Source organism: Piliocolobus tephrosceles, chromosome 11 (assembly GCF_002776525.5).
Source record: "Piliocolobus tephrosceles isolate RC106 chromosome 11, ASM277652v3, whole genome shotgun sequence".
In the NCBI taxonomy this organism is placed as follows: domain Eukaryota; kingdom Metazoa; phylum Chordata; class Mammalia; order Primates; family Cercopithecidae; genus Piliocolobus; species Piliocolobus tephrosceles.
This window is the reverse complement of record NC_045444.1, coordinates 45746071-45771662: the sequence shown is the minus strand read 5'-3', so window position 1 is coordinate 45771662 and position 25592 is coordinate 45746071. Positions and strand designations below refer to the sequence as shown.

The following is a 25592-nucleotide window of genomic DNA, read 5'->3' as shown; positions in this document are numbered from 1 at the left end:
TTCACCATGTGCAGGTACATAATAGGCCTTCTGGTGGGTCCCAAAAACAAAATCTTAAACTTTGGTGGGAAAAGCAAAAGCACATATATGTTAACTAGCAGTATAGACAATAATGTGTTAAAAGAATTGTGCCAGTAAACTAAGACTTGTGTTTCACTCATTTCCTACACTCTCCTCTTACTTTTCCTTTATAGATTAAATGTATTTGTATGTGTGTACATACACCTCTTTAAAAACTTGTGGAAACATTAGAAAATATCACAAAATGAGTCACTTTCATTAACAGTTTTTGATGCCAGTTTTTTCCAAATATTATTGCATATATAGTGCATGTTTATTTTAGAATAATTTGTAAAATTCAGGTATATAGAAAGAAAAACCAATGAAAAAGGTCCCATAGTTCTGTAATCCAGAGATAACTGTGTTTCTCTGCAAAAACATATAAATGCATGTGTACATACATAGTATATATATAAAATGGTATTATATGAAAACATGGCAGCAGCCAGGCGCAGTGGCTCACACTTGTAATCCCAGCACTTTGGGAGGCCAAGGCGGGTGGATCAGTTGAGGCCAAGAGTTCGAGACCAGCCTGGCCAACATGGTGAAACCCTCTCTCTACTAAAAATACAAAAATTTGCCGGATGTGGTGGCATGCACCCATAGTCCCAGCTACTAAGGAGACTGAGGCAGGAGAATCACTTGAACCTGGGAGGTGGAGGATGCAGTGAGCCAAGATCATGCCATTGCACTCCAGCCCAGGCGGCAGAACCAGACTCCATATCAAAATACATAAATATATAAACAAAAAATAAAAACAAATTAAAACATGGCAGCTATTGCACAGTGGTTAGGAGAGCAGGGAGCCACCTGGGTTTGAATCCTGCCTCTACCACTTGAGTAGCAGGGTTACTCAAGCAAGTGATTTAACCGCTCTGTGCCTCAATTTCCCCCTCTACCAAGTGGAAATAATAATAATGCAAATTCCTGGTGTGGATTACATATTTTAATACAGGTGAAATCATAGAAAAGTGCCTGGCACACATAACAAACACTCAGTGTGTGTTAACCATTTAACAACAACTATGTACACAGTTTGGTAGTCTGGTTATTTTATTTACCTGCATATAATGAACATTTGCCTGTATCTATAAATATAGATCTACATAATAATTTTTAATGGTTACATAGTAGTATAGGTTAGTGGTAATATATTGATTGAATCTCCTTTTATTAGAGATATATTGATGAAACCATTTGTTATTTTTTTATTTATTTATTTGTTGATATTATAAACCATCCCTGCACATAGCTTTGTGCATACCTCCCCAATTTTTTTTATAAGTTTGCAGAAGTGGGTTCACTGGATGGAAAAGTAAGCACACTTTAAAGCTTTTGTAAGTCATTAATATCTTCCAGAAGGATTGTAAGAAATGAATGAGCAATGTGTGCCCACCCTTTCCCCACAGCTGTGCAAAAGTCAGAAATTATTATTGAATTTGATCTGAGTAAGTCATAGTGCAGAAAAACATCAATTTTCAAAATCATTGTAAGCCTGAAATGGTTTTCATATAAAAGTTTACATGCCATTTATGAATTACAATTATCTATCTTAACTGCAAGGATCTGTCATGAGAAGGTCTGGATTTATTCATCAAATTTGAATAACAATTTAAAAAAAAAAGACATGTCAGGGACTTTGCTTTAACTACCTCAGTTCTATAATTAGTCTTTGGGAATTGTTTGGAAAAACAGAAGTCTGTTCATAAAGACAGAAACCTGTTCATTCCAACCAAGGTATTTTTTAAAGATGAAAATAATCTAATGTTTCTTGCTGTTTCTGGTGAACATGTACTGTGGTACAAGGAATTATCTAAGCTGTCATGAATGCCAAGAAATATCCAAAGGAATTTAAATTCGAGTTTCTTATTACAGTATTGTGGGCCAGCTTAGTCCTAAAGATAAATAGATGGTTTTTTGTGCCTTCAGACACAGATTATAAATTGCACAATGATTTTTTATCTGCATTATTAAAACAATTGCACAATGAGTATTCAAAATAATTCTAAGATAAGAATAATTAATGTTTTAATATTTAGACTAGATTTTAAAATATCACTTGGCACTTGCCTGGATGTGAAATGTGAAAATTTCTCCCTGCCTTGTCAATCCATTTCACTTCTTATCATCATAAGACCTGCTAAATGATTTAATCAAATGGTGCTATTGAAAGGAATAATCAAATGGACATTAGAAAGAGATTCCATGTGAATGCCATGGAAACTTGGAAGGGTGAAACCCACGTATAGGATGCTGTTTCTGTTTATTGATTTCTGGGGATCTCAAAATTATAAAGCACCTTTTTCTCTTTTCCTAAATGGGTTAGGTTCTTTGAGTTTTTCACAATTGTATTGAAATGTCTAGTCACTGAGGATGCTGCAGCCTTGTTATATGACTCCAATGACCTTCACAACCTGGGTAATCATACAGTCTATCATCCAAACTGAGACTCTTTTGATAGTAAAAGGGACTGCGATTAATAATTATTCTGGAACTACCAGCATGAACCATGAGCTTTCCAGGAAAACGGGGGCATATGGTCACCCTGTTTATAACTCTCATCCGTCAGGGTCTTAATCTCAGTCAGGACCCCTGTATCTGACTAAAAATACATTGGGCTCTGAAGCAGGTGAATTGTAAGCGAACAATGCTCTCTTTTGTAGATTAAACGAGTAAATGGCAACATTTCAAAGCGTCACAAAATTGCCACTTTCATTACGTTTCTGATACTGGGTTTTGGTCCCCTCCCCATTTTTACTGCACAAATAGTACCTATTTGTTCTGGAAGAATGTTTAAAATTTAGGTGCACAGAAAGAAAAACTGAAGAAAAATTCCCATAATTCTATAATTTTGATAACTATGTTTTTCTGCACGTCAATGCATGTCTTTATTCATAGTGTCTTTAACAAACTCGGTATTGCCTTAACCTTAAACCAAGAGTTGTAGTGGACTGGTTAAGAGGAGGGGCCACAGAGCCAGCCTGCCATAAAAACTTCTTCCACCTCAAGCTGTGGAAGCAGCCTCTAGTTTGCACTGCACACAGCCTTAGGTCCCAACCTGCTAGGGATGCCCCGAGACACTCTGGTCCCTCCTGTTGAGCAGACAACTCCTGGTGGCTCTCACACTGTACACCCCTCCCTGATCTACTTCAGCACATTTTTAACCTTGGAAGATGTGCCTCTGTTCACTTTCTGGGAGTGACCCTGCACACCTCCTCCTCCACCCTATAAAACCTTTAAGTTCATGAGCTCACTCAAGTAAGATGGCCTCAAGTGTGCAACCATGCACCCTTGTCTAGATTGACAACCCTGAAAGGCAACATTTCTGGGTACTCGCATGAAGCATTCAGAGTTGAAAAACAGCTGTCAGTGAGCCTGCTCTGTTTCTCAAGATGGTGGGAACTTGCTTTATCACTCAGAAGCACCACGTGCATTCTGTGCACTTTTCCTATCATTGACTGGGATTAATTTCTGACTCCATGATCCAGGAATAGGAGAACAAGAAAGATGTGTAACACTGGATTTTTTTTTTTTTTTTTTTTTTGAAGCTTCATAATTTTCATTTCAGAGCACATGAGCAGTAAAGCAGTGGAGGTGTGGATCGGTCTCAATCAGCTGGATGAACACGCTGGCTGGCAGTGGTCTGATGGAGCACCGCTCAGCTACCTAAATTGGAGCCCAGGTACCCGCAGTGTTTTCTTTGCCTTTGTCACGTGGCATCATCCTGCAGCCTTACACCGCAGCATTTCCCGTGCACGTAGGACATGCTTTTTTGAGAGTAGTTTATAAACATTTTTTAACCTGACTGAATTCTTTTAAGGCAAGCTTTTCCAAACAAGAAAATAGAGTCCAGGAAGATAAGCTTTTTAGCCAAAGTTGCAGGAGAATTTGGGTACAAGCCAAGATTCCAGTCTGCTGCTTTAAAAATAGCTACAAATTGCAAAGTATCTCTCTACTTTAAGATAGTAAAATTGGGTCTTTTGGAATCTTTGGGAAATCATTTAATTGACATACCTGGACTGTAACTGCAAAATCATGCATAACATCTTGTAGGATATAACACCTTTACAGGATTTACTATATATGACAAGTAGAAAGGCTATCCCCTTGATGCTGAAACTACATTTCAATATATATTAAACTAGCTGCTTTTGCTTCTAATATTAAACACACTCTTTGTATTTTCAGAGGTAAATTTTGAGCCATTTGTTGAAAATCACTGTGGAACATTCAGTTCATTTATGCCAAGTGCCTGGAGGAGTCGGGATTGTGAGTCCACCTTGCCATATATATGTAAAAAATATCTAAACCACACTGATCATGAAATAGTTGGTAAGTGTTTTTATTTTAAGTTGTTCTTAGGTGTTGTTTACTTGTCCTCTCAATATATGTAAACTTCTCTATTTTTTACTAATAATTCATAATGTAAACTTAGCTAAATCTAGTTTATATTTATATGAAAAAAATGTGTAACTAGATAATAGCTGCTGTGTCAAAGGGACTGTTATTTTAACAAATGCATTTAGGTTTTTACTAAAAACTGAAATAAACTAAGCATAGCAAACATTTTCTTCCTCTCTTCTAAAAAATGTGCACTCTTAGTCATTCTGTATTAGAAAAACAAGATACATTTCTTCTTCTATTCTAGTTTTGAGTTTTATTTATTGTTCCCCTAGAAATTAAACATAATTTAAAAAACAGTTTTATATAATTATTTACTTCATTGATTTTCTGGCACACTCTGAATCTCTTATTAGTAACACACCCTACTCCCTGAAATCACATGCAGGACTTTTTAGATGGAGTTAATACTTAAATAATATCTAATCACAATCTACTACCAGAAGTCCAATTATTTCTGTTTTCAGGTCTATAACCTCTTTCTAGTTTCTCCGAGAATTAATGTCTTCACTCCAAATGTAGAGATAAAAATATAACTTTTTTTTTTCTTTTGAGACGGAGTCTCGCTCTGTGGTCCAGGCTGGAGTGCAGTGGCACAATCTCAGCTCACTACAAGCTCTGCCCTCCTGCCTCACTCTCCTGAGAGCTGGGAGTACAGGCACCCGCCACTACGCCTGGCTAATTTTTTGTATGTTTAGTAGAGATGGTGTTTCACTATGTTAGCCAGGATGGTCTCAATCTCCTGACCTCGTGATCTACCCTCCTCGGCCTCCCAAAGTTCTGGGATTGCAGGCATGAGCCACTGCGCCCAGCCAGTATAACCATTTTTTAAAGAATCATTGCAAAAATATTAGAAAAACTCTAGATTTAAAATAATAAGCTGAATTATCATTTTTAAATATTGTCTCTTACAATCAAGTTTTAACTTTCATTTTCCTTTAAATAGCTAAGTCTAGAAGTTTTGTAGAATATGGGGTACAAGTTGGGGAAAGAAGAAGCATCTTGCCATTTTTTAATGTAGAGATTTGTCCATTATTTCAGGAATTTGCTGAAATTGCTACCACCTGTTATTGTCCTTTTCCCTCCCTCTCTTCCTTCTTTCACATTCCTTTCTCCATGCCTTCTCCCTTCATTTTTTCTTTCTTTCTTATGCCATCTTGCACTCCCTCCTGCCACCCTTCATTTTTTCTGTTATATTTATCCTTCTGGTCTGCTAATTGAGGTCAGAAGACCAGAAATGGGAGTAGTTAAGTTAGCTTGTTTGGATTATTTGCTTTGCTTCAAGTTCAACACATTCTTCTGCGGATCGATTGAAGTCTTGCTTTTGTGACCCAGGCTGGAATGCAGTGGCGCGATCTCGGATCACTGCAACCTCTGCCCCCCGGGTTCAAGCAGTTCTGCCTCAGCCTCCCAAGTAGCTGGGATTACAGGCGCCTGCCACCATGCCCAGCTAATTTTTGTATTTTTAGTAGAGACGGGGTTTCACCATGTTCACCAGGCTAGTCTCGAACTCCTGACCTGAGGCGATCCATCCACCTCGGCCTCCCAAAGTGCTGGGATTACAGGCGTGAGCAACCACGTGCAGCCTAAAATTCCAAGTTTAAAAAGGGTGTCATGAGTACTTTTTTAGGCCGAAAACCACTGGGGTCAATGATATACAAGGTTCTAACACTCTTTGGCCATAATTCCAATTGCTGTCAGAGTCCTAGAAACAATTTTAAAAGAATGTTTTGTTTCCCACAGTGAAATCATATTTAGTTTAAATTCGTTCTTAGTGGACGCATCTCGTTGTGGTTAATAAAATAAGGTAAAAATGGCATCATCAGATAGGGGACAGTCTCGTGAGAAAGGAAAACCAACATATAGCATGTGCATCACCACTGCCCTCCAACATCCAAGCATCATGGCACTGTGTTCCTGAAAGCCTCACCTGGCGTCCATATCAGCCCAGAGCAACACTGTGGACACTCAAGACTTATCTTCAAAGTGAAACCTATTTGTCATCCCCATTTTAGAGGAAGTCGTCAGAGTTTTAGGCTCTTTTCAGCTGGGGATAAATATCTACCTCACCCATATACTATGTATAAAATCCTTGGAATACCATTTAAATTGTATTCCATAATACTTCTTTTAAATGTAAAAAGGTTTCAAAAATGAACAGCTCTGTTAAATTTTATACCTAGCCCCAACACCTTGCTTTCATTGTATGTCTTTTGTAAAGTCTCTTTACTTCTTTGGTTTTGTTGTTGTTGTTTGTTTTACTTTTTTACTATTTTTTAAAATAAAATTTACTGTGTATGTTCAAAGTATACAACATGATGTCATAGGATATATATATATATATATATAGTAAAATGGTTATTTTAGTGACACAAATTAACACATGCATCATCTCACTTAGTTACCCATTTCCCCCACTGTGACAAGAGCAACTATAATTTACTCATTTATCAAGAATCCTGAATACACTATATTAACTATAGTCCTCATGCTGTACAGTAGACTTTTAGACTTGTTCATCCTACAGATCTGCTACTTGTATCCTTTTTCCTACCTCTGCTCATTTTCTGTCTTTGACTCCTAGTAACCTTTTATCCTTTCAGCCATTCTGTGTTTTGATTAGATAATTTAATCCATTTGCATTCAGAGTAATGATTGATAGGTAAAGACTTACTGTTGCCATTTTGTTCATTGTTTTCTGCTTGTTTTATAGATTCTTTGTTTCTTTCTTCCTCTCTTATTGTTTACCTTTGTGATTTGGTGATTTTTTGTGTGTGTGGTGCTAAATTTCTATTCCTTTCTCTTTATCAGTTGTGTATCTGCTATAGTTTTATTTTTTTTCTTTGTGGTTATCACATGGCTTACATAAAACATCTTGTAGTTATAATGGACTGTTTTACACTGATAACTGCTTAACTTTAGTTGCATACAATCACTCTAGATTTTTACCCTACCTCCAATAGTTAAAATTTTGATGTCACTATTTACATCTTTTAATATTGTGTATTTCTTAATTTATTGTAGCTATAGTTATGTTTTAGCATTTTGGTTATTTATTTATTTATTTACTTATTTATTTATGTTTTAGAGACAGGGTCTTGCTCTGTTGCCCAGGCTGGAATATGGTGGCATGATCATAGCTCGACCTCCTGAGTTCAACTAATCCTCCCAACTAATCTGAGTTCAACTAATCTCAGCCTTCCAAAGTGCTGGGATTATAGCTGTGAGCCACTGTGCCCAACCTATTTTTGACAATTTTGACTTTAATCTTCATACTGGAGATATAAATGATTTACAGATCACCATTACAGTATTTGAACATTCTGAATTTGACTATATATTTACCTCCAAGGAAGAAGGGGTACTCTGGAGGTTTGGCTCCAGGGAGCAGGGCACCGCTGTAATTTGGGAACCAGAACCAGTATGGCACAGTGGCAACTCAAGCTCTAGGGGATGAAGCACCAGGCAGTGGTGACTCTGGGCCCTGGGATGGTGGGACACAGCAGTATCTCAGACTCTATGAGGTCAGGTTCAGTAGCAGCAAGGACCCAGGAATGGTGGCATATGGCTGTGGCCCGTTTCCTGGGGAGCAAAGAGCAGCAAAATGATGACTCCTCTCCCGGGGAAGGTGGGGTGCCTCAGCAGTTCAGGCTTTGTGGGACTAGTCCAGTTCCAGGAAAGCAGGGTGCTACAGCTGTTTGGCCTGTAGGGCAGGATGTCCCAGCCTTGCCAATGCTGTTTCCGTTGGATGCAGGGTATCACATCAGCCAAGCCCCACGAGGCACAGCTGCTCAGCTCAGCCAAGGCACCCATTCCCCCATGAGATGGGGCTGCTTCAGTTTAGGTGTTGAGGGGTATGACTGCTTTGGGCCGCTAAAGCACTGTTTCCCCTGGATTTGGGAGCCACTTCAGCTCAGGTGCCAGAGGTGTGACTGCTCTCGGCAGCCAGGGCAGGGATTCCTGGAAGGCCGGGCGCCACTTCAGCACACATACTGGGGAACATGACTGCTCTGGGAGGCCAACGCACCGTTTCTTTGGAGGCAGGGTGATAAGCCAGCTCAGGCTCTGAGGGGCATGGCACAGCAACAACCAGGAAAGGTAAATAGAGCAGCTCGTGGCAACTTGGCCACGCCAGGTAGAGTGAGAGCCCCACAGCAGTTTGGCATGGGGTTGGTGGGCCACAAGGTAGAAGTGGTGCAGTGGTTACAAAGTCTCAAGGATGGAGAGGTGCTGTGGCTACTCACTCCTGGAGCAAAACATGACATTCTAGCAGTGGTTCTTTTTTCAAGATGGTGCAGCACAATAGCCCCATAGGCCACAGAGAGACAGGGTACAGCGACAGAACTTTCTCTGGGGCAAGCATAGTCCTGTAGACTCCAGGCAGCCCTCTCAACTGGGCTTAGTGCCTGTGAAGACTGCAGGGGTCCCCAGTGGCAAGGACTGTAGGTGACCCTGGTGGTGTTGGAGGCTGCTGGGGTCCTCTTGCTCATCCTTTCCTTACAGGGAGAAGTCTCTCCTGGCTCTAAGCTGCTTCCAATGGGGACTGGGGGAGATTGTGGGGGTGGGGGTGGCAAGGGTTTCTGTGCTCCATGTTGTTTCTGCTACTCTCCTGATGTGCTCCAGCACTCTCCTTCAGCTGCCTTTGTGAAAATGTAATCATTTGTTCGTTGCTTTGGCTGTTCCTGTGGCAGGGACAAGCGCCAGGTATTACCAGAAAGGGGTCCCAATCCAGACCCCAAGAAAGAATTGGAGGCGAATCCATAAAAGGAAAGCAAGTTTATCAGGAAAGTAAAGGAATAAAGATTGGCTACTCCAGAGGCCGAGCAGTGGCTTGGGCTGCTCAGCTGATTACACTTACAGTTCTTTCTCGATTATATGCTAAACAAGGGGTAGATTATTCATGAGTTTTCTGGGAAAGGGGTATACAATTTCCGGAAATGAGGGTTCCTCCCCCTTTTAGAACATATAGGGTAACTTCCTGATGTTGCCATGGCTTGTAAACTGTCATGGCATTGGTGGGAGTGTCTTTTAGCATGCTAATACATTATAATTAGCACATAATGAGCAGGGAGGATCACCAGAGCTCACTTTCCTCACCATCTTGGTTTTGATGAGTTTTGGCCAGCTTCTTTACTGCAGCTTGTTTTATCAGCAAGGTCTTTGTGACCTGTATTTTGTGTTGACTTTCTGTCTCATCCTGTAGAATGCCTGACCTCCTGGAAATGCAGCTCAGTAGGTCTCAGCCTTATTTTACTCAGCCCCTAAACAAGATGGAGTTGCTGTTGTTCAAAGGCTTCTGACACATGTGTCTCTGTCGGCCATCTTGCTGCCATCCCTCCTCTCCTTACTTCTTTGTACCTTCACTAGCTCATCTGGAAAATGAAATACTGAGGTTCATTTTATCCTAGATCTAGATCTAGATCATAGATTAGACCCTTCTCAACTCTGAAGATCTAGAATTCCATGATATATGTCATTTTGTATATTTCTGTTTTTCACATTTTTAAAGTAATCATATTAATGGCAATTTACATAAACTGTAATAAGTAATGTTAAAATAATTGTGGAAAATGACATTGTTTTTTGTTGGTTTAAAAAGAAAAGGATGCGTGGAAATATTATGCTACCCACTGTGACCCTGGCTGGAATCCCTACAATCGTAATTGCTACAAACTACGGAAAGAAGAAAAGACCTGGCATAAGGCTTTGCGTTCTTGTCAGGCTGATAACAGTGCATTAATGGATATAACCTCATTAGCAGAGGTGGAGTTTCTTGTAACCCTCCTTGGAGATGGTGAGTCCCAGCTGCCTTTGGTTTAAGAGGTATAAAATATGATGTAGTAACTACTTTTATTAGTAGAGTTGAAAAGAAATTTAAGTTATTTAAAAGTGGTTATTCATGACACATATATTTAAAGTTTCTAAATGTTTCAGGAGTTCAAATTTGTTGGATTTTTACAAAATATATGTTCAGAAACTTTGTAACATCTTCATATATGCCACATATATTAGAGGATTTTTAACTTTTTTGTAAAGTAAGAAAGTTCATTTCCTAAAACTTCTAGTGAAAAACCTAAACCTGTAATTTAGCCTTATGGCCACTAGATAGCAGTAGTGTGTTGTTATCATGTAATCCACATAATAAAGGGAACCCCTTAGGCAAATAATTGGATATAAACAATTTTAGCTGGTGAACATGGGTAATTTATTTGGTGAGGTGATGTTCAGACTGTTCCCCATGTATAGGAGTTTTAGGCTCCTGGCTTCCACCCAGCCTGAGTCCATCAGAGTTGGCTTGCTCTTTAATGTGTCATGTATTTGACAGACTTCTGCTGAAAAATACTGAAATTATTTATTTCATTTTTCAGTTTTTAAAAACACAAAAAAATTTCCAGGATCTACTCTGATGACATTTTCAATTGTTAGGTTTTAGTATGGAGTGAAAACATGCATCTTTCTCTGCTATTTTTCCTAATCCTTTGCATTGGGGATTAAAGAACCCTGTGGGCTGCTTATCTCAGCAAGGGCACTTACACATTTCTTTCAGCCACATAAGGTCCTTTCCTACCTAGGCTGTCAAGTTTTAATTCCTTTTCCAGCAACTCCACTTCAATTCCTTTAAGAGGTTTTGCTCCTTTTTTCTCATGGCAGAAAAAAGAAAAAGGAAAAAACATACTTTAAAAAATAGGTTTAAGAGGTACAGGTGAGTATTTCTTACATGCATATATTGCAGTGGTGAAGTCTGGCCTCTTAGCAGTCCCATCACCCAGATAGTGAACATTGTACTCAACAGATGATTTTTCGACCCTCAGCCTCACCCCTACCACCTTTTGGAGTCTCCAGTGTTTCTTATCCTGCTCCATATCTCCATGTGTCCCCATTGTTTAGCTCCCACTTATAAGTGAGAACATGCCATATTTGATGTTCTGAGTTATTTCACTTAGCAGAATCGCCTCAAGTGCTACCTGTGTGCAAAAGACATGATTTCATTCTTTTCTATGGCTGAGTAGTATTCCGTGATGTGTGTGTGTGTGTGTGTATATATATGCATATATATATGTGTATATATGTGTGTGTGTGTGTGTGTATATATATATATATATATATATAAAACCATATTTTGTTTATCCAGCCCTCCTCTGATGGATACTTACATGATTCCATCTTTGCTATTGTGAATAATGCTGTGATAAACATATGAGTGCAGGTGTCTTTTTGATATGATTTTTTCCCCTTTGGGTATATATCCAGTAGTGGGATTGCTGGATTGAATGATAGTTCTATGTTTAGTTCTTTGAGTAATCCCCATACTGTTTTCCATAAAGGTTGTACTAATTTACATTCCCACCAAAAATGTGTAAGTGTTCCTTTTTTTGTATCCTCACCAACATCTCTTGGGGGAAAAAAAAAAACTTATCTTTAAGCTAGACTATCATTAAAAGTTTGTTTGTTTCATGCCCTTTTCATAATCCGATGGGTCTTCCTATTTTTCCTTTCTCTAGGCAGAAGCAAAACCAGACTTTTCAGATCTACTTAACGTACATACACGGTTCTAGCAGAAACCAGAGCGCCAGGAATCCAACCTGCTTAGGCTTTGTTGTTGCATTGGCTTTGGCTCACACTCTGCCTCACTTATAAGGCCTATATCAAGCAGATTTGGATATTATAGGGGTGTCTTAGTCCATTTTCTATTGATTATAATAGAATACAAAGAAACTGAGTAATTTATAAAGAAAAGAACTTTATTTCCTACAGTTATGGAGGCTGGGAAGTTCAAAGTCAAAGGGCCACATCTGAAGAGGGTCTCCTTGCTGGTGGGGATTCTCTGCAGAGTCCCATGGTGGCACAGGGCATCACATGGAGAGGGGGCTGAGTGTGCTATCTCAGGCCTCTCTTCCTCTTCTTATAAAGCCGCCAGTACCATTCCCATGAGAACTAGTTAATCCATTAACCCTTTAATCCATTCATCAGGGCAGAGCCTTCATGACCCACTCAACCCTTAGAGGCTCCCCCTCAATACTGCCACATTGGGGATTAAGTTTCAACCTGAATTTTGGAGGGGACAAACATTCAAACCATAGCAGAGAGGGGAAAACGTTTAAACAGACATTTTATGCCAAGACTTAAACAGATTTCATTATGCAAAGAAATAAAGAAGAAATCACATGTGAAGTGGTATATTTTGGTAGTAACTCCAGGGTGTTATCTCCTTTGCAAATAATAGGATCCCATAAGTAATTTACATTTATCTCTTACAGAAAATGCATCAGAAACATGGATTGGTTTGAGCAGCAATAAAATTCCAGTTTCCTTTGAATGGTCTAATGACTCTTCAGTCATCTTTACTAATTGGCACACACTTGAGCCCCAAATTTTTCCAAATAGAAGCCAGCTGTGTGTCTCAGCAGAGCAGTCTGTAAGTCGATTCATTTATTCAGTGCTCACTTTACTGGTCTTGTACTGAAGGCCACCTGTGCTGGAGCCTTGGGCTATGACAGAGACCAAGACAGGCACAGTCCCTGCTCCTCATGGGCCTTCCATGTTAGAGAGTAAACAAGTACACACAGAAAAAACATAGTAATTATAGTTGTAATGATTGGTCCAAGGAAATATGTGACATGATAGTGAAAAGCTTGGGTTGGGGAAGGACAAGATAGTCACAGAAAGCATTTCTGAAAAGTTGACATTTAAGCTTGGACTTAAAAAAAAAAAAACTCTCAGAGAGAAGGGGGAAGAATATTCTAAGCAGAACATGCAGAGGGTAGCAAGTGCAAAGGCCCAAAGACAGACCAAGACTTGCTATGCTGAATTATCAAAAAGGAGACCAGTGGTGAGGAGGTCGTAAGAGACGGGCACTAGGAATTCTAAAATGCCAGGTTTCTAGACTGTGGTATAGTAATCAATAAAGTGCTTCAAGGAAACGAATGGCATGATCTGATTTACATTTTAAAATTAACTGTGGCTGCTACACAGAAAATGGTTAGGAGAGGGATAAAATGGAAGCAGAAAAGCCAGTTTGGAGGCTACACCAGAGTTGAATTAGGGTAGTGACTGTGAAGAGAAGTGGACAGATCCAAGTGTGCTTTGGAGAACAGGAGGGGTTGCTAAGTTAGATGTTGGGGTGGGAGAGAGGTCGGCTTTTGGCTTGAGCAACCACGGTTTTGGTGGATGGTGGCGCCATTGACTGCCGTGATGAAGATGAGGGGAAGAACTGAGGGATGGAAGATTACTCTGGAGAGTGATGGTTTTTAAGCTCCTTTATCTTATTCACATAAAAGGATTTAAACAGTATGTGTAACCTCTTTGAAAATTATGGATCAGTGGCAAATCTTGCTCTTTTCCTCATGTGGATGGAGTGGTCCCAGTAGTCTGAACATCACATTCATCCCTATGTTCTAGTCTCTCATTTATCTAAAACATCTGATTATACAGAATTAGTTTAATCCCAAGCCATTTGAACAGTTTATTATGCCTAAAATAGACTTAATCTCTTTGATCAAGATAGCTGCTGAATACACTGGCTGAGTTTTAGGAGGTTTTTGGGACTTGGTAGATGCCCTTATTCTTCTAACCACCGGGATACTCTGTCAAGTTCCCCCAAGAGGCAGTTTATTAAATGTTACTGACATGGCTTGACAAAGTAATTATGCCAGCCAAACAGGAAGCATTTCTGAGCACTTAACTTTTGTAACATGTTTCATGGTTTCATCTTTTAATGCTAGCACAGACAATTACAATTGTACAGTGCAGTAACAATTATACATGCTAAGGCCGTGTCTCTTAGCCCCATATGAAGAAGGAGCAACAATACCTCTCAATGTTTGTCTTGGGTCTAGCTCTGCTGAAATCCACCACAATGTTTTGTTTGTTTGTTTGTTTGTTTGTTTTTGAGACAGAGTCTCACTCTGTCACCCAGGCTGGAGTGCAGTAGTGCGATCTCAGCTCACTGCAACCTCCACTTCCTGGATTCAAGCTATTCTCATGCCTCAGCCTCCCGAGTAGCTGGGATTACAGGCCTGCACCACCATGCCTGGCTAATTTTTGTATTTTTAGTAGAGGTGGGGTTTCATGTTGCCCATGCTGGTCTCAAACTCCTGGACTCTACCCTCCTTGGCCTCCCAAAGTGTTGAAATTACTGACGTGGGCCACCGCGCCTGGCCCACCACAGTTTATTCCACAGTATCTGCTGATTTACTGGTTCATTAGTTTTGATATAAATTAGGTGATCATTTCTTATTGACAGGCATGGGTGTGTTGCTCTGCAAGTTTACAGAACAGGAGCCAATATTTGGACAGAAATTATTTTTTAAGAGATTGAGGATAGGTATTAATAGTATTGGACATGTCAGGACAATGCTGCCATAAGTGTAATATTTTGTGGCCCCTTTTCTGGCAACTCAGAAGCTCCTTGAATAGTAGATGTGCAAAAAATAACATTTATTTCCATGGAGTAGAACTCAGTATGAATATAATTATTATAATTAACAAGTTAACAAATCACAGTTGACACAGTTCTTAACTACAGAATGTCTGACACTATCCTGTAACTGGATGGTTTGCTGGAAGACTCCCTGGGGAAGCGATGCAGGGCTCCTCTTACAGATGAAGGTGTCAGCCCTGGATATTGTATTTTTCTAAGGGTCATGGAAGGGCTCCACATTCCCCTAAAATTCTAGGTGTGTGAAATATCACCTGGAATTTGAATTGTGTAACTTTAGTCTAAGGTTCTGATTTGTGTTATTTTAAAAAATCCTACAGGAAGATAAAATTTTAATCTGTTAGCAGTTATTATATCATTATTAATGAAAGATCTGAGAGTAGCCTTCAATAGGATTAGAGAAAAACATGAAGGTATCTGTCTAGCATATAAAGAGGAGATGGGGTGGTGCTGTTCAAATTCCTGATGGAGGGATCGATCATTGAAGGGTGAACGTGAGTTTCATCTATGCCAGTATTACCTAGGGTGCTTCATGGTGGCTTCCAGGAATTTCCCCAGCACCAGGTAGAGACATGAAAGCAGCAAAGCATTTAATGTAACACTTAGAATTGGTTGAAGAGAGGTATCAGCACTCTCACTTGGTCAGGAGGATGGCTTCATCCCAGTGGTTCTCACAGTGTGACCCCCAGACCAACAGCATTACCACCACCTGAAAGCTTGTTAGGAATGCCAATTCTCAAGTCCCACCAGAACTACTGAATGAGACACTGGTCATGCAGCCCAGTCAGCTAGGTTTCAGTTAGCCCTCCAGGTGCTTCTGAGCACACTCGAGATTGAGAACCGTGGCTCTATCCCATCTTTTCACAGAAAAATTGAGACCAGCTTAATGGAAAGCCAGGCTGACCTTTGTATTAATCCTCGCTCCAATTTTTACTGGCTCTAGGACCATGTAAAATGCTAACTCTAACCTTTAAAACGGGAATAATAATCCCTACCTCACTGGAACGTTGAGATAATATATGAAAATCGCCCTGCATTAAGCCAACACATGGCAGCTGTCAAGAAGCACCAGTTGTTGATAGTTGCTTCCTCTCTCCCGCCCACCCAGTTGTAGATTGAACACCTTGGAACTCATGCTGGAGAGAGGGGCCTCCCATCCCTAGAGAAAGTGTGAACCCTTTTCATGACAAAGTGGGGTGCTGCCTGAAACATTATCCCATGCGGGACACATTATTCATCATATTTTTATTTGTAAGAATTGCTAGGGCCCACCCGCATCAGCACAGAGTGTATTCATTCTCTTGTAACATTTTTCTCCATAGGAGGGACACTGGAAAGTCAAAAATTGTGAAGAAACACTTTTTTACATTTGTAAAAAAGCAGGCCATGTCCTCTCTGATGCTGAATCAGGATGTCAAGAGGTAAGTGCTGTTAACATTGCAATTTAGGTACAGGAACTTCATAGCTAGGTATCAATTCCACCATCAATTTGAAGTGAGTTTCTCTTTCTCCTCTCTCTCTCTCTCTCTCTCCTCTCTTGCTCTCTCTCTCTCCCAACCCGGCTTCTTTCCTTTCCTCTTTTCTTTTTGTCCTGAGAAACATTGTCTTGTTATCTTCTACATGAGATTGCTTTTCTTTTGAGATTAAAAATGTAAATAGTCCTGATACAGAATCTGTACAGTGACTATCCTGTCTGTGTGATGCCCTGTCTCACACTTGATTTTCCTAGTTTTCTTTCTTTCTTTTTTTTTTTTTTCTTTTTTTTTTTGAGATAGAGTCTTGCTCTGTCACCCAGGCTAGAGTGCAGTGGCACGATCTTGGCTCACTGAACTTCTATCTCCTAGGCTCAAGCAATTCTCGTGCCTCAATCTCCCGAGTAGCTGGGACTACAAGTATGCGCCACTATGCCTGGCTAATTTTTGTATTTTTAGTAGAGACAGGATTTTGCCATGCTGGCCAGACTGGTCTCGAACTCCTGACCTCAAGTGATCTACATCCTCGGCCTCCCAAAGTGCTGGGATTACAGGCTTGAGCCACTGTGCCTGACCTATGGTTTTCCTAGTTTTCAAGTGAGATGTCAGAAAACAATTGTGTTCCTCTGAGTCAGAGTGAACTATGCTGTATCAGTCTCAACAGTTTTCCAGACCTGGTTTTTATGCAACTATGCTTTAATTATTTTCTCTTCTGTCCAATTATTTGTGTTGCAATTGAACAATGACCCATCCCCTTAGAATCTTCATTTTATTCGTTAATCAATGTGTAAACAAGTGAACTACTCTTCATACTCTAGCTGGATAATAGATGTGCCATAGCTGACATGTCACCATTTTATCTAATGATTACAATTTCTGAATTATAGCTGATATCTGATTAATCTCTACCTGATCTGAAATATTGAAGACGGGGCAGGGGCGAGGGAGGGGGTATTTGTCTTACTGTGGCTTCCCGGGAAACTCAACGTGTTTTATTTTTGTTGAAAGGACAATTAACTTTTTACACTGCAGAAACAGAACTGATGTTCTATTCAAACTTTTATTCATTGCTTCCCTTCCAGCCAGCATTAGCAGTATTTAAAGTTTCTGAGTTCATAGCCAGTTCTCTAGCTTTGTGAGGAAATTTCCATTAATTTTATTATGCATCAGTCTATGAATATGGTTTTGAAAGTTTTCTCTTTCTTAGAACGTTGCTTCAATGCAATTCTCTAAACAGTCTGCACTTGAAAAATCAATTTGTAAAATCAATCTTGATAATTTCAAAGCAAAAAAAAGTGATTTGTTTTTCCTTCTGAGTCACTTTTTTGGGATTGGACAATATGAGCAATTCCTTCAGTCTTGTCACCACCATCCTTTCATTTAAAAATGAAATAGCACCTAGTGTACAAAGGGTTAACTGATATAATCAGTTATCCCTCCCACATTCATTGTGTGGACAAAGCCTTGAAGTAATAAGTCTGTTTTTCTGATGATTCTATGCCAGATCTATTTTTCATTCCCTTTTCTTGAGCCTGTTCAGTTACTGGATTTTTTTGTTTGTTTGCTTTGCTAAGCAGCCTATGATCTAAAAACTTCTAACGAAGAAGAAATACATTATCAGAAAGGTCAAATTGCCAGCCTACTTCTCACTGTCCTTCCAAGTACAGGAGCAGTCTAACATCCCTGCTCCTATCCTGGAGGGATGCCTGAAGGAGCTGTATGGAGCTGTCAGTTACTCACAGAGAGAAGACTGGGAATAGAGGTGAAAGAGAGTGAGTTCAGAGCAGATCCTAGATGGCTGGATGTGGGAGCTCCTGTGCTTCCCACCTCAGTTAATGATATGTTTGAACTAACATAGCTGATTTCTAAATTAGGATTTTCTTTAATTTACCGCAAGACCAAAATCTTTTCCAAGAAATTTATGAGAAATGATGTTATGACTGATCAAAAGCTGGCAAGTATTGGCATAGCATAAAATGAAGAGTGTTTTAAAACTGGTGAATAAATTAAAATAGATAAAAATCATGTGATCATAATATTGGGGAAAAAAGAACTAAAATAGCTCAGTTTAAATATAGAGGACTAATGAATGTATGTCTTTCATACTGTATGATTTCTGATGAGATCGGGCACGTTCAGGGTGGTGTGGCCATAGACTGTACTGCATGATTTCAAAGAATAGAGCCACCCTTCATTGTTCCCAGGGTTAAGACGTAGACCTGCGTGTTTGTCATTTTTGTCTGAGTACCAAAGCTTACTTTCTTCCCCTCTAAAAGGCGAGCCAGTTAATTTAGGAATAATCTTTACAGAAAAAAAAGAAAAAATACACATATTGGCCATTTTCTATTTGGAAGCATTATGCTCCAAACAAGACCATCCTGGACTGTGCCAGAATTGGGTTTCAGGCCCAGCTGATCCACTAGTTTGACTTTATCCAAGTCCCTAATCTCCATGAATCTCAGTGGGATAACATGAAATAATCAATATGAAAGTTGGAAAACTCTATATTATCTAGATGTATATTCTCTTTGTTCATGTTCTCTTTCCCCTCTGTTCAATTCTGAAATCTCTATCTGCATTGTCCTTCTCTGATTCTCAGAACAGCCCCATAAATACTATTATTATCCTCATTGTATAGATGAAAAAACTAAGATATTAAACAAGATTGCACAGTAGTGGAGCCAGAATTCAAACCCACGCATCCTGATCCTAGAGTCAACACTTAATTTCTACCCTCCTGTCAGGGCCATTTATATGAAATTCTGTAAGTTGGGGGCGGGGGGAGAGAGCGGGGGAGAGAGAGAGACAGAGACAGAGACAGAGAAAGAGAGAGAGAGAGAGGCAGAGATCTTGAATGAGTGCCCTTTATTTTCATTTACTTTTAAGGTTTTACATTTTAAGTAAATTAAAAATTTTAGGTTTTAAGATAATAAATCAAATAAATGTAGAAGTGGCTGTAGTTAATGGTGTTACCAGATAGAATAAATATAAAAATATCAAGACAAAAATTCAAGGAGTTTTAAAGGAGTAAGAGAAGACAGTCATGTAGGTGGTAAAAGAGTATGCAAAAATATCTCTTGGTATTTAACTAAATCAGATTGTGTCCTTAATTTCCCTTTGATTCTTTTTAAGGGATGGGAGAGACATGGTGGATTCTGTTACAAAATTGACACAGTCCTTCGAAGCTTTGACCAAGCTTCCAGTGGTTATTACTGTCCTCCTGCACTTGTAACCATTACAAACAGGTAAATTAATTTTTTTTTAACAGAAACAAGACGGCTTTGACATGAGGGCTCTTGGAATGATAAAATCTAGCTATAATCATAACTCGTCAAAATCTAAATTGTGCTATACATCAAAGTACAAAATTATTTAAATTATTTATTGAGATGAATTTAAATTATACTGTGTTATTCCAGAATTGGTTTTTGAGTAATAAATAGTAACATTTAAGGTGACCTTTACTTTCCATAAAGATTTATTAATTATCCAGCTTTTCTAATATATTCAGATGTTTTTAGATTTTATCTTCTAACTGCTTATACTGGAAAAGAAACACATTATTTATTTTATTTGATGTCATTTCATTTTTTTGAGACAGAATCTTGCTCTGTTGCCCAGGCTGGAGTGCAGTGGTGCAATCTCAGCTCACTGCAACCTCCACTTCCCGTATTCAAGCAATTCTCCTGCCTCAGCCCCATGAGTAGCTGGGATTACAGGCACCCGCCACCACGCCCTGCTAATTTTTGTATTTGTAGTAGAGACAGGGTTTCACCATGTTGGCCAGGCTGGTCTGAACTCCTGACCTCAAGTGATCCACCAGCCTCAGCCTCCCAAAATGCTGGGATTACAGGTATGAGCCACCGTGCTCAGCCAAAACATATTACTTAACAAGTAATTTTTTAATGTAATGTATGTGAGTTGTATCAGGGTGTTTTTAGCAGAAAAGAAACTATAATATGTAGAGGATATTCAAATCCCTCACCGTCACTTCTTCTGTCTATTTTATTTAGATTGAGACTTCTCTGTGCACATATGCCTTCCTGATGCTGGCACAGAGACTGTGCCCTTTTTACACTCCATACAATCTGCAGCATGCTACCGATGCATAATACCTGTAGCAGATAAAAGTACCAAGAGCAAAGGTGACCTCATATCACTATCGATGCTAGGAGGACAGTGGGGGCTGGAACACCTGGGAGACCCATTCCTCCTGGGGAAGACAGAAGCAGGGTAGAACTCCCGTGGTGCCACAGGAAACTACACCCGCAAAGCAAGTCACTTGCATATTTGCCTGGGCCATTGCCTTTAAAAGTATTCACTGAATACCAGCAAATAGGACAACTGGTTTTACCTAGAGACCCTTCCCATGTAAGTCTAATTTGTAGAGGAATTCCTGTATAATTTCTCTGCTCCTCCCACATTGGAAGTCAACATCCAAAGCTGCCAGTATGTCCTTCCTCCTCTTACCCTCTTACTTTCTTGCCTTCTTACCTAACTTCTGTTCCAAACAATGCACAGGCATGCATACACACACACATACACACACACACAAAAAAAAAACACACATACACACACACACTCAAATGGATTGATAGCATTTGGCAGACTAAATCACCTGGCGAAACATTTTACTTTCAGGAGATCCTCCCATCGAAATATAGCACTACCTTTGATGTATTTCAGCATTGTTTTTAGTTTTACCTTTCTCCCCCCAGGTTTGGCTAACAGGCAGAAGAAAGCCTTTATCAATTTATTAACTCACCCAAAAGGTTCCAAGAGCACCTTGGGTTGGAAGTCCTCCAGTCAGTGAGTCAACACTGGACTTTACAGGAGCCTGACCAATGAAGCTATATGCTCTTTTGTTAATTACAATTTCATTATGTTTTTTACCAAAGAAAATAAGTCTAATTGTTTCACCTGGTTTTTGTGTCTTTTGTTGTTGTTGTTGTTGTTTAATGTTCATTGAGTGCCTGCCACATACCTGGCGCTGTGTTAATTATTTTTCATATGTCACCTGACCACACAAAAAATTAATAGCCAAGAGTTTATTAGAAAATTATTTTTGGGGGCCGGGCGCGGTGGCTCAAGCCTGTAATCCCAGCCCTTTGGGAGGCCGAGACGGGCGGATCACGAGGTCAGGAGATCGAGACCATCCTGGCTAACACGGTGAAACCCCGTCTCTACTAAAAAATACAAAAACTAGCTGGGCGAGGTGGCGGGTGCCTGTAGTCCCAGCTACTTGGGAGGCTGAGGCAGGAGAATGGCGTGAACCCGGGAGGCGGAGCTTGCAGTGAGCTGAGATAAACTCACAGTGACATTACAGATAACCCATAGCACCAAAGTGGCCCAAGCTAAGGCAGAAATCTATTAGAACAAATGCTTCACATTCTATGAACCCTTTGGGGACCTCATACAAATGACAGAAAGTATCTGGGGAAAAAAATCTGTTTCATTTTCCCCAAAACTGGATACAAGGCTATGTTGTGAATACTTTTAAATGTTTTCTCTGGTAAACTGTAGTCAGTAGCCAGCGCTCATGCCAGGTCCAGCTCTAAAGCAGAACTATGACATAGGAAGTCTGTTTTTAATCCCAGTCTCGGCCTCCTAGGCCTGTCCAGATTGCCCTGTGCTGGCGTGCTGCCTGGTCACCAGTCAAGCCCTGAGGGAATACAGATGAACAGGGATGTGTCATCTGTCCAAGTCAGTTAACATATACTTATGCTACCCCCAAACATGTCTGCATTCAAAGCAGCGACTCCAACACAGGACTCACGAGTTGAAGAAAGGAAGGACCAATGCTCTTGATTTTTAATCATTCAGACCCCATCAGGGAAGAAACAAGGGTCCACACTGTACTACTTTTGATTCACAATACACTTTGGAATTTTTGCAAACAGCATCTTTTGTCTGAGAAGATTTGGCAGTAGACAGAAAGTCTCTCAGATCCAGGAGTGTCCACTAACGGCCATGGTAATCATTTTCTTCCATTACTAATTTCCTGTTTGAGTTAAGACACTCCTGTCACTCTTCAGTACCCAAGCTTGTAGTTGCTAATTGATTTTCCACTCTTCTGCACAATAGAATGACAGGTTTGATGGGCACAATTAGAACCACCTGCTACAAATTACTTATTTCTTTTGTGATCAGGCAACTGCTCCTGGTCTAAGACTTTTAACACTTTGTGGAATAGAGAGGGGAAGAAAAACAGATCCTTATTGTTGAGTAACAAATTCGTATTTGCTTGCTGATTGTTACAAATTTTTTTCAGGCCTGGCCACTTTGCTTCCAGACAAAGCATGAATGCAAAAGTTGAGTTCCAAAATTATAATGGATAATTGGCTAAATCCATGTATGTCTAAATTTTGAATCAATCAGCCATGGAATATTGGTACAAAATAACCCAAATGGCATTCAATTTTGTGAATTTTGCCGAAAGTGAGAAATTCTGCAATATCTCATTTTCTCCTAAGTTTATTTTACTTTCATTTATTTTTGAGGCAGTGTCTCACTCTGTTGCCCAGGCTGGAGTGTAGTGGTGCCTTCATGACTCACTGCAGCTTTGACCTGCTGGGCTCAAGTAATCCTCCTGCCTCAGCCCCCCAAGTAGTTGGGACTACAAGCGTGTACCACCATGCCTGGCTAATTTTTTTAATTTTTTTGTAGAGACAGATTCTTGCCATGTTGCCATGGCTGGTCTTGAACTCCTGGGCTCAAGAAATCCTCCTGCCTCAGCCTCTCAGAGTGCTGGGATTATAGGCGTGAGCCACTGTGCCTCTCCTAAGCTTAAATGTGCATTATTTTGAAGTATTTTTACAGCTCTACCATTTTCCTGCAACTGTCATATCTCCCCAAAACACTTTTGCAGTTAATATTTTTTATTGTGGTAAAATATATGTAACATACACATAAACATAAAATTCACCATGTTAGTCATTTTTAAGTGTGCAGTTCAGTGGTGTTAACTGCATTCACATTGTTGTTCACCACTACCATCATCCATCTCCAGAACTCTTTTCATCTTCCCAAACTGAAACTGTGTACCCATTAAACAATAGCTGCCTATTCTCCCCTCCTCCCAGACCCTGGCAACTACTATTCTATTTTCTGTCTCTGTGAGTTTAACTATCTAGGTGTCTTATGTAAGTGTAATTATGTTTTTTCTGTGTCTGCTTTATTTCACTTAGCATGTTGTAGTGTCAGCATTTCCTTTCTGTTTAAGGCTAATTAATATTCCATTGTATATATACACACATACTGTTTATCCATCCATCCATTAATGGATATTTGGGTTACTCCCACCATTTGGCTATTGTGACTAATGCTGCTATGAACATGAATGTACAAATACCCTTCGAGTCCCTGCTTTCAATTCTTTGGCGTGTATGCCTATAAGTGAAATTGCTGGATCACATGATAATTTAGTTTTAAATTTTTTGAGGAACCACCATACTCTTTTCCATAATGGCTGCACCATTTTCCATTCCCACCGGTAGTGCATAAGGGTTCCAGTTTCTCCACATCCTAGCCAATGCTTACTATTTTCTGGTTGTTTTGTTTTGATAATAGCCACCCTACTGGGTGTGCAGTGGTATTTCACTGTGGTTTTGATCTGCATTTCGCTAGTGATTGATGCTGTTGAACATCTTTTCATGTTCACGTGCTTATTGGCTAGCTGTATATCTTCTTTGGAGAAACGTCTATTCAAGTCCTTTGCCCATTTTTTAATTGGGATGTTTGTCTTTTCTATTGTTTAGTTATAGGAATTTTCAATATATTCTGGATATTAATCCCTTATCTGATGTATAACTTGCAAATACTTTCTCCCATTTTGTGGGTTGCCTTTTCATTCTGTTGATAGTGTCCTTTGATGCACAAAGTTTTTAATTTTGATGAAGTCCAATTTATTCATTTCTTATTTTGTTGCCTGTGCTTTTGGAATCATATACAAGAAATCATCACCAAATACAGTGTTATGAAGCCTTTTTCCTATGTTTCCTTTTAAGAGTTTTATAGTTTCAGCTCTTATGTTTAGGTCTTTAATCTACTTTGAGTTCGTTTTTGTGCATAGTATATGGTAAGGGTCTAACTTCATTCTGTTGCAAGTGGATGTCTAGTTTTCCCAACACAGTTTATTGAGAAGACTGTCCTTTCTGCACTGAACAGTCTTGACACCATTCTTGAGAATCATTTGACATATATGCAAGGGTTTATTCCTGGTCTATTCCACTGGCCTATGTGTTAGTCTTTATGCTAGTACCACACTGGTTTTTTGTTTCATTTTGTTTTTGAGACAGGGTCTCACTCTATCACCCAGGCTGGAGTACAGTGGTTCAATCATAACTCACTGGAGCCTTGACCTCCTGGGCTCAAGCCATCCTCCCGCCTTGACCTCCCTAGTAGCTGGGGCTACAGACATCTACCGCCACCACTCACAGCAAATGTTTTTTATGTTTTGTAGCAACAGGATCTCACTATGTTGCCCAGGCTAGTCTTGAGCTCCTGGGCTCAAGCAAGCTGCCTGCCTCAGTCTCCCAAAGTGCTGAGATTATAGGCATGAGCCAGTATGCCCAGCCCACACTGTCTTGATTACAGTAGCTTTGTAGTAAGTTTGGAAATCAAGAAGTGTCAGACCTCTAACTTGGTTTCTTTTCACATTATATTGGCTATTCAGGGTTCCTTGAATTTCCATATGGATTTTAGGATGAACTTTTCTATTTTTGAAAAAGATATCATTGGGATTTTGATAGGGATTGCATTGAATATATAGATCATTTTGGGTAGTATGAACATCTTAACAATATTAAGTCTTCCAGGCCATGAACATGGGATTTATTTCCATTTCCTTGTGGCTTCTTTGATTTCCTTCAGCACCATTTTGCAGTTTTCAGTATACAAGTCCTTCTCGTTTGTATAGTTTATTCCTATGTATGGGGGGGGAATTTTATAGTGGAGTTATTTTCTTAACTTCCTTCTGGCCAAACTCCACATCGTTCTTCCTGTCGATGACCTGCCGGCCTCTGCCGGCGCCTGTCGGTGTGCTCTTGTACCGGTGTGTTCCTCTGGATGTCCAGCCGCTTGTCTCTCCTCCCACTAGGGTCTCGGGGGGTTTTATAGGCACAGGATGGGGGCGTGGCGAGCCAGGGTGGTCTTGGGAAATGCAACATTTGGGCATGAAAACAGAAATGCTTGTCCTCACCTAGGTCTGGGGGCACGGGCCA

At 39.8% G+C, this 25592-nt stretch overlaps 1 protein-coding gene across 2 annotated transcripts in view; it reads left to right on the top strand.

Moving 5' to 3' along the window:
• Positions 1–25592, top strand: part of PLA2R1 (phospholipase A2 receptor 1) — a 127229-nt gene that overhangs the window by 30579 nt on the left and 71058 nt on the right. For both annotated transcript variants that reach the window (XM_026447757.1, XM_023217506.2), the window contains exons 5-10: positions 3629–3742; positions 4249–4392; positions 10061–10255; positions 12720–12877; positions 16222–16320; positions 19504–19616. In XM_026447757.1, coding sequence (XP_026303542.1) covers positions 3629–3742; positions 4249–4392; positions 10061–10255; positions 12720–12877; positions 16222–16320; positions 19504–19616 — 823 coding nt within the window. The remainder of the gene's footprint in view (positions 1–3628; positions 3743–4248; positions 4393–10060; positions 10256–12719; positions 12878–16221; positions 16321–19503; positions 19617–25592) is intronic.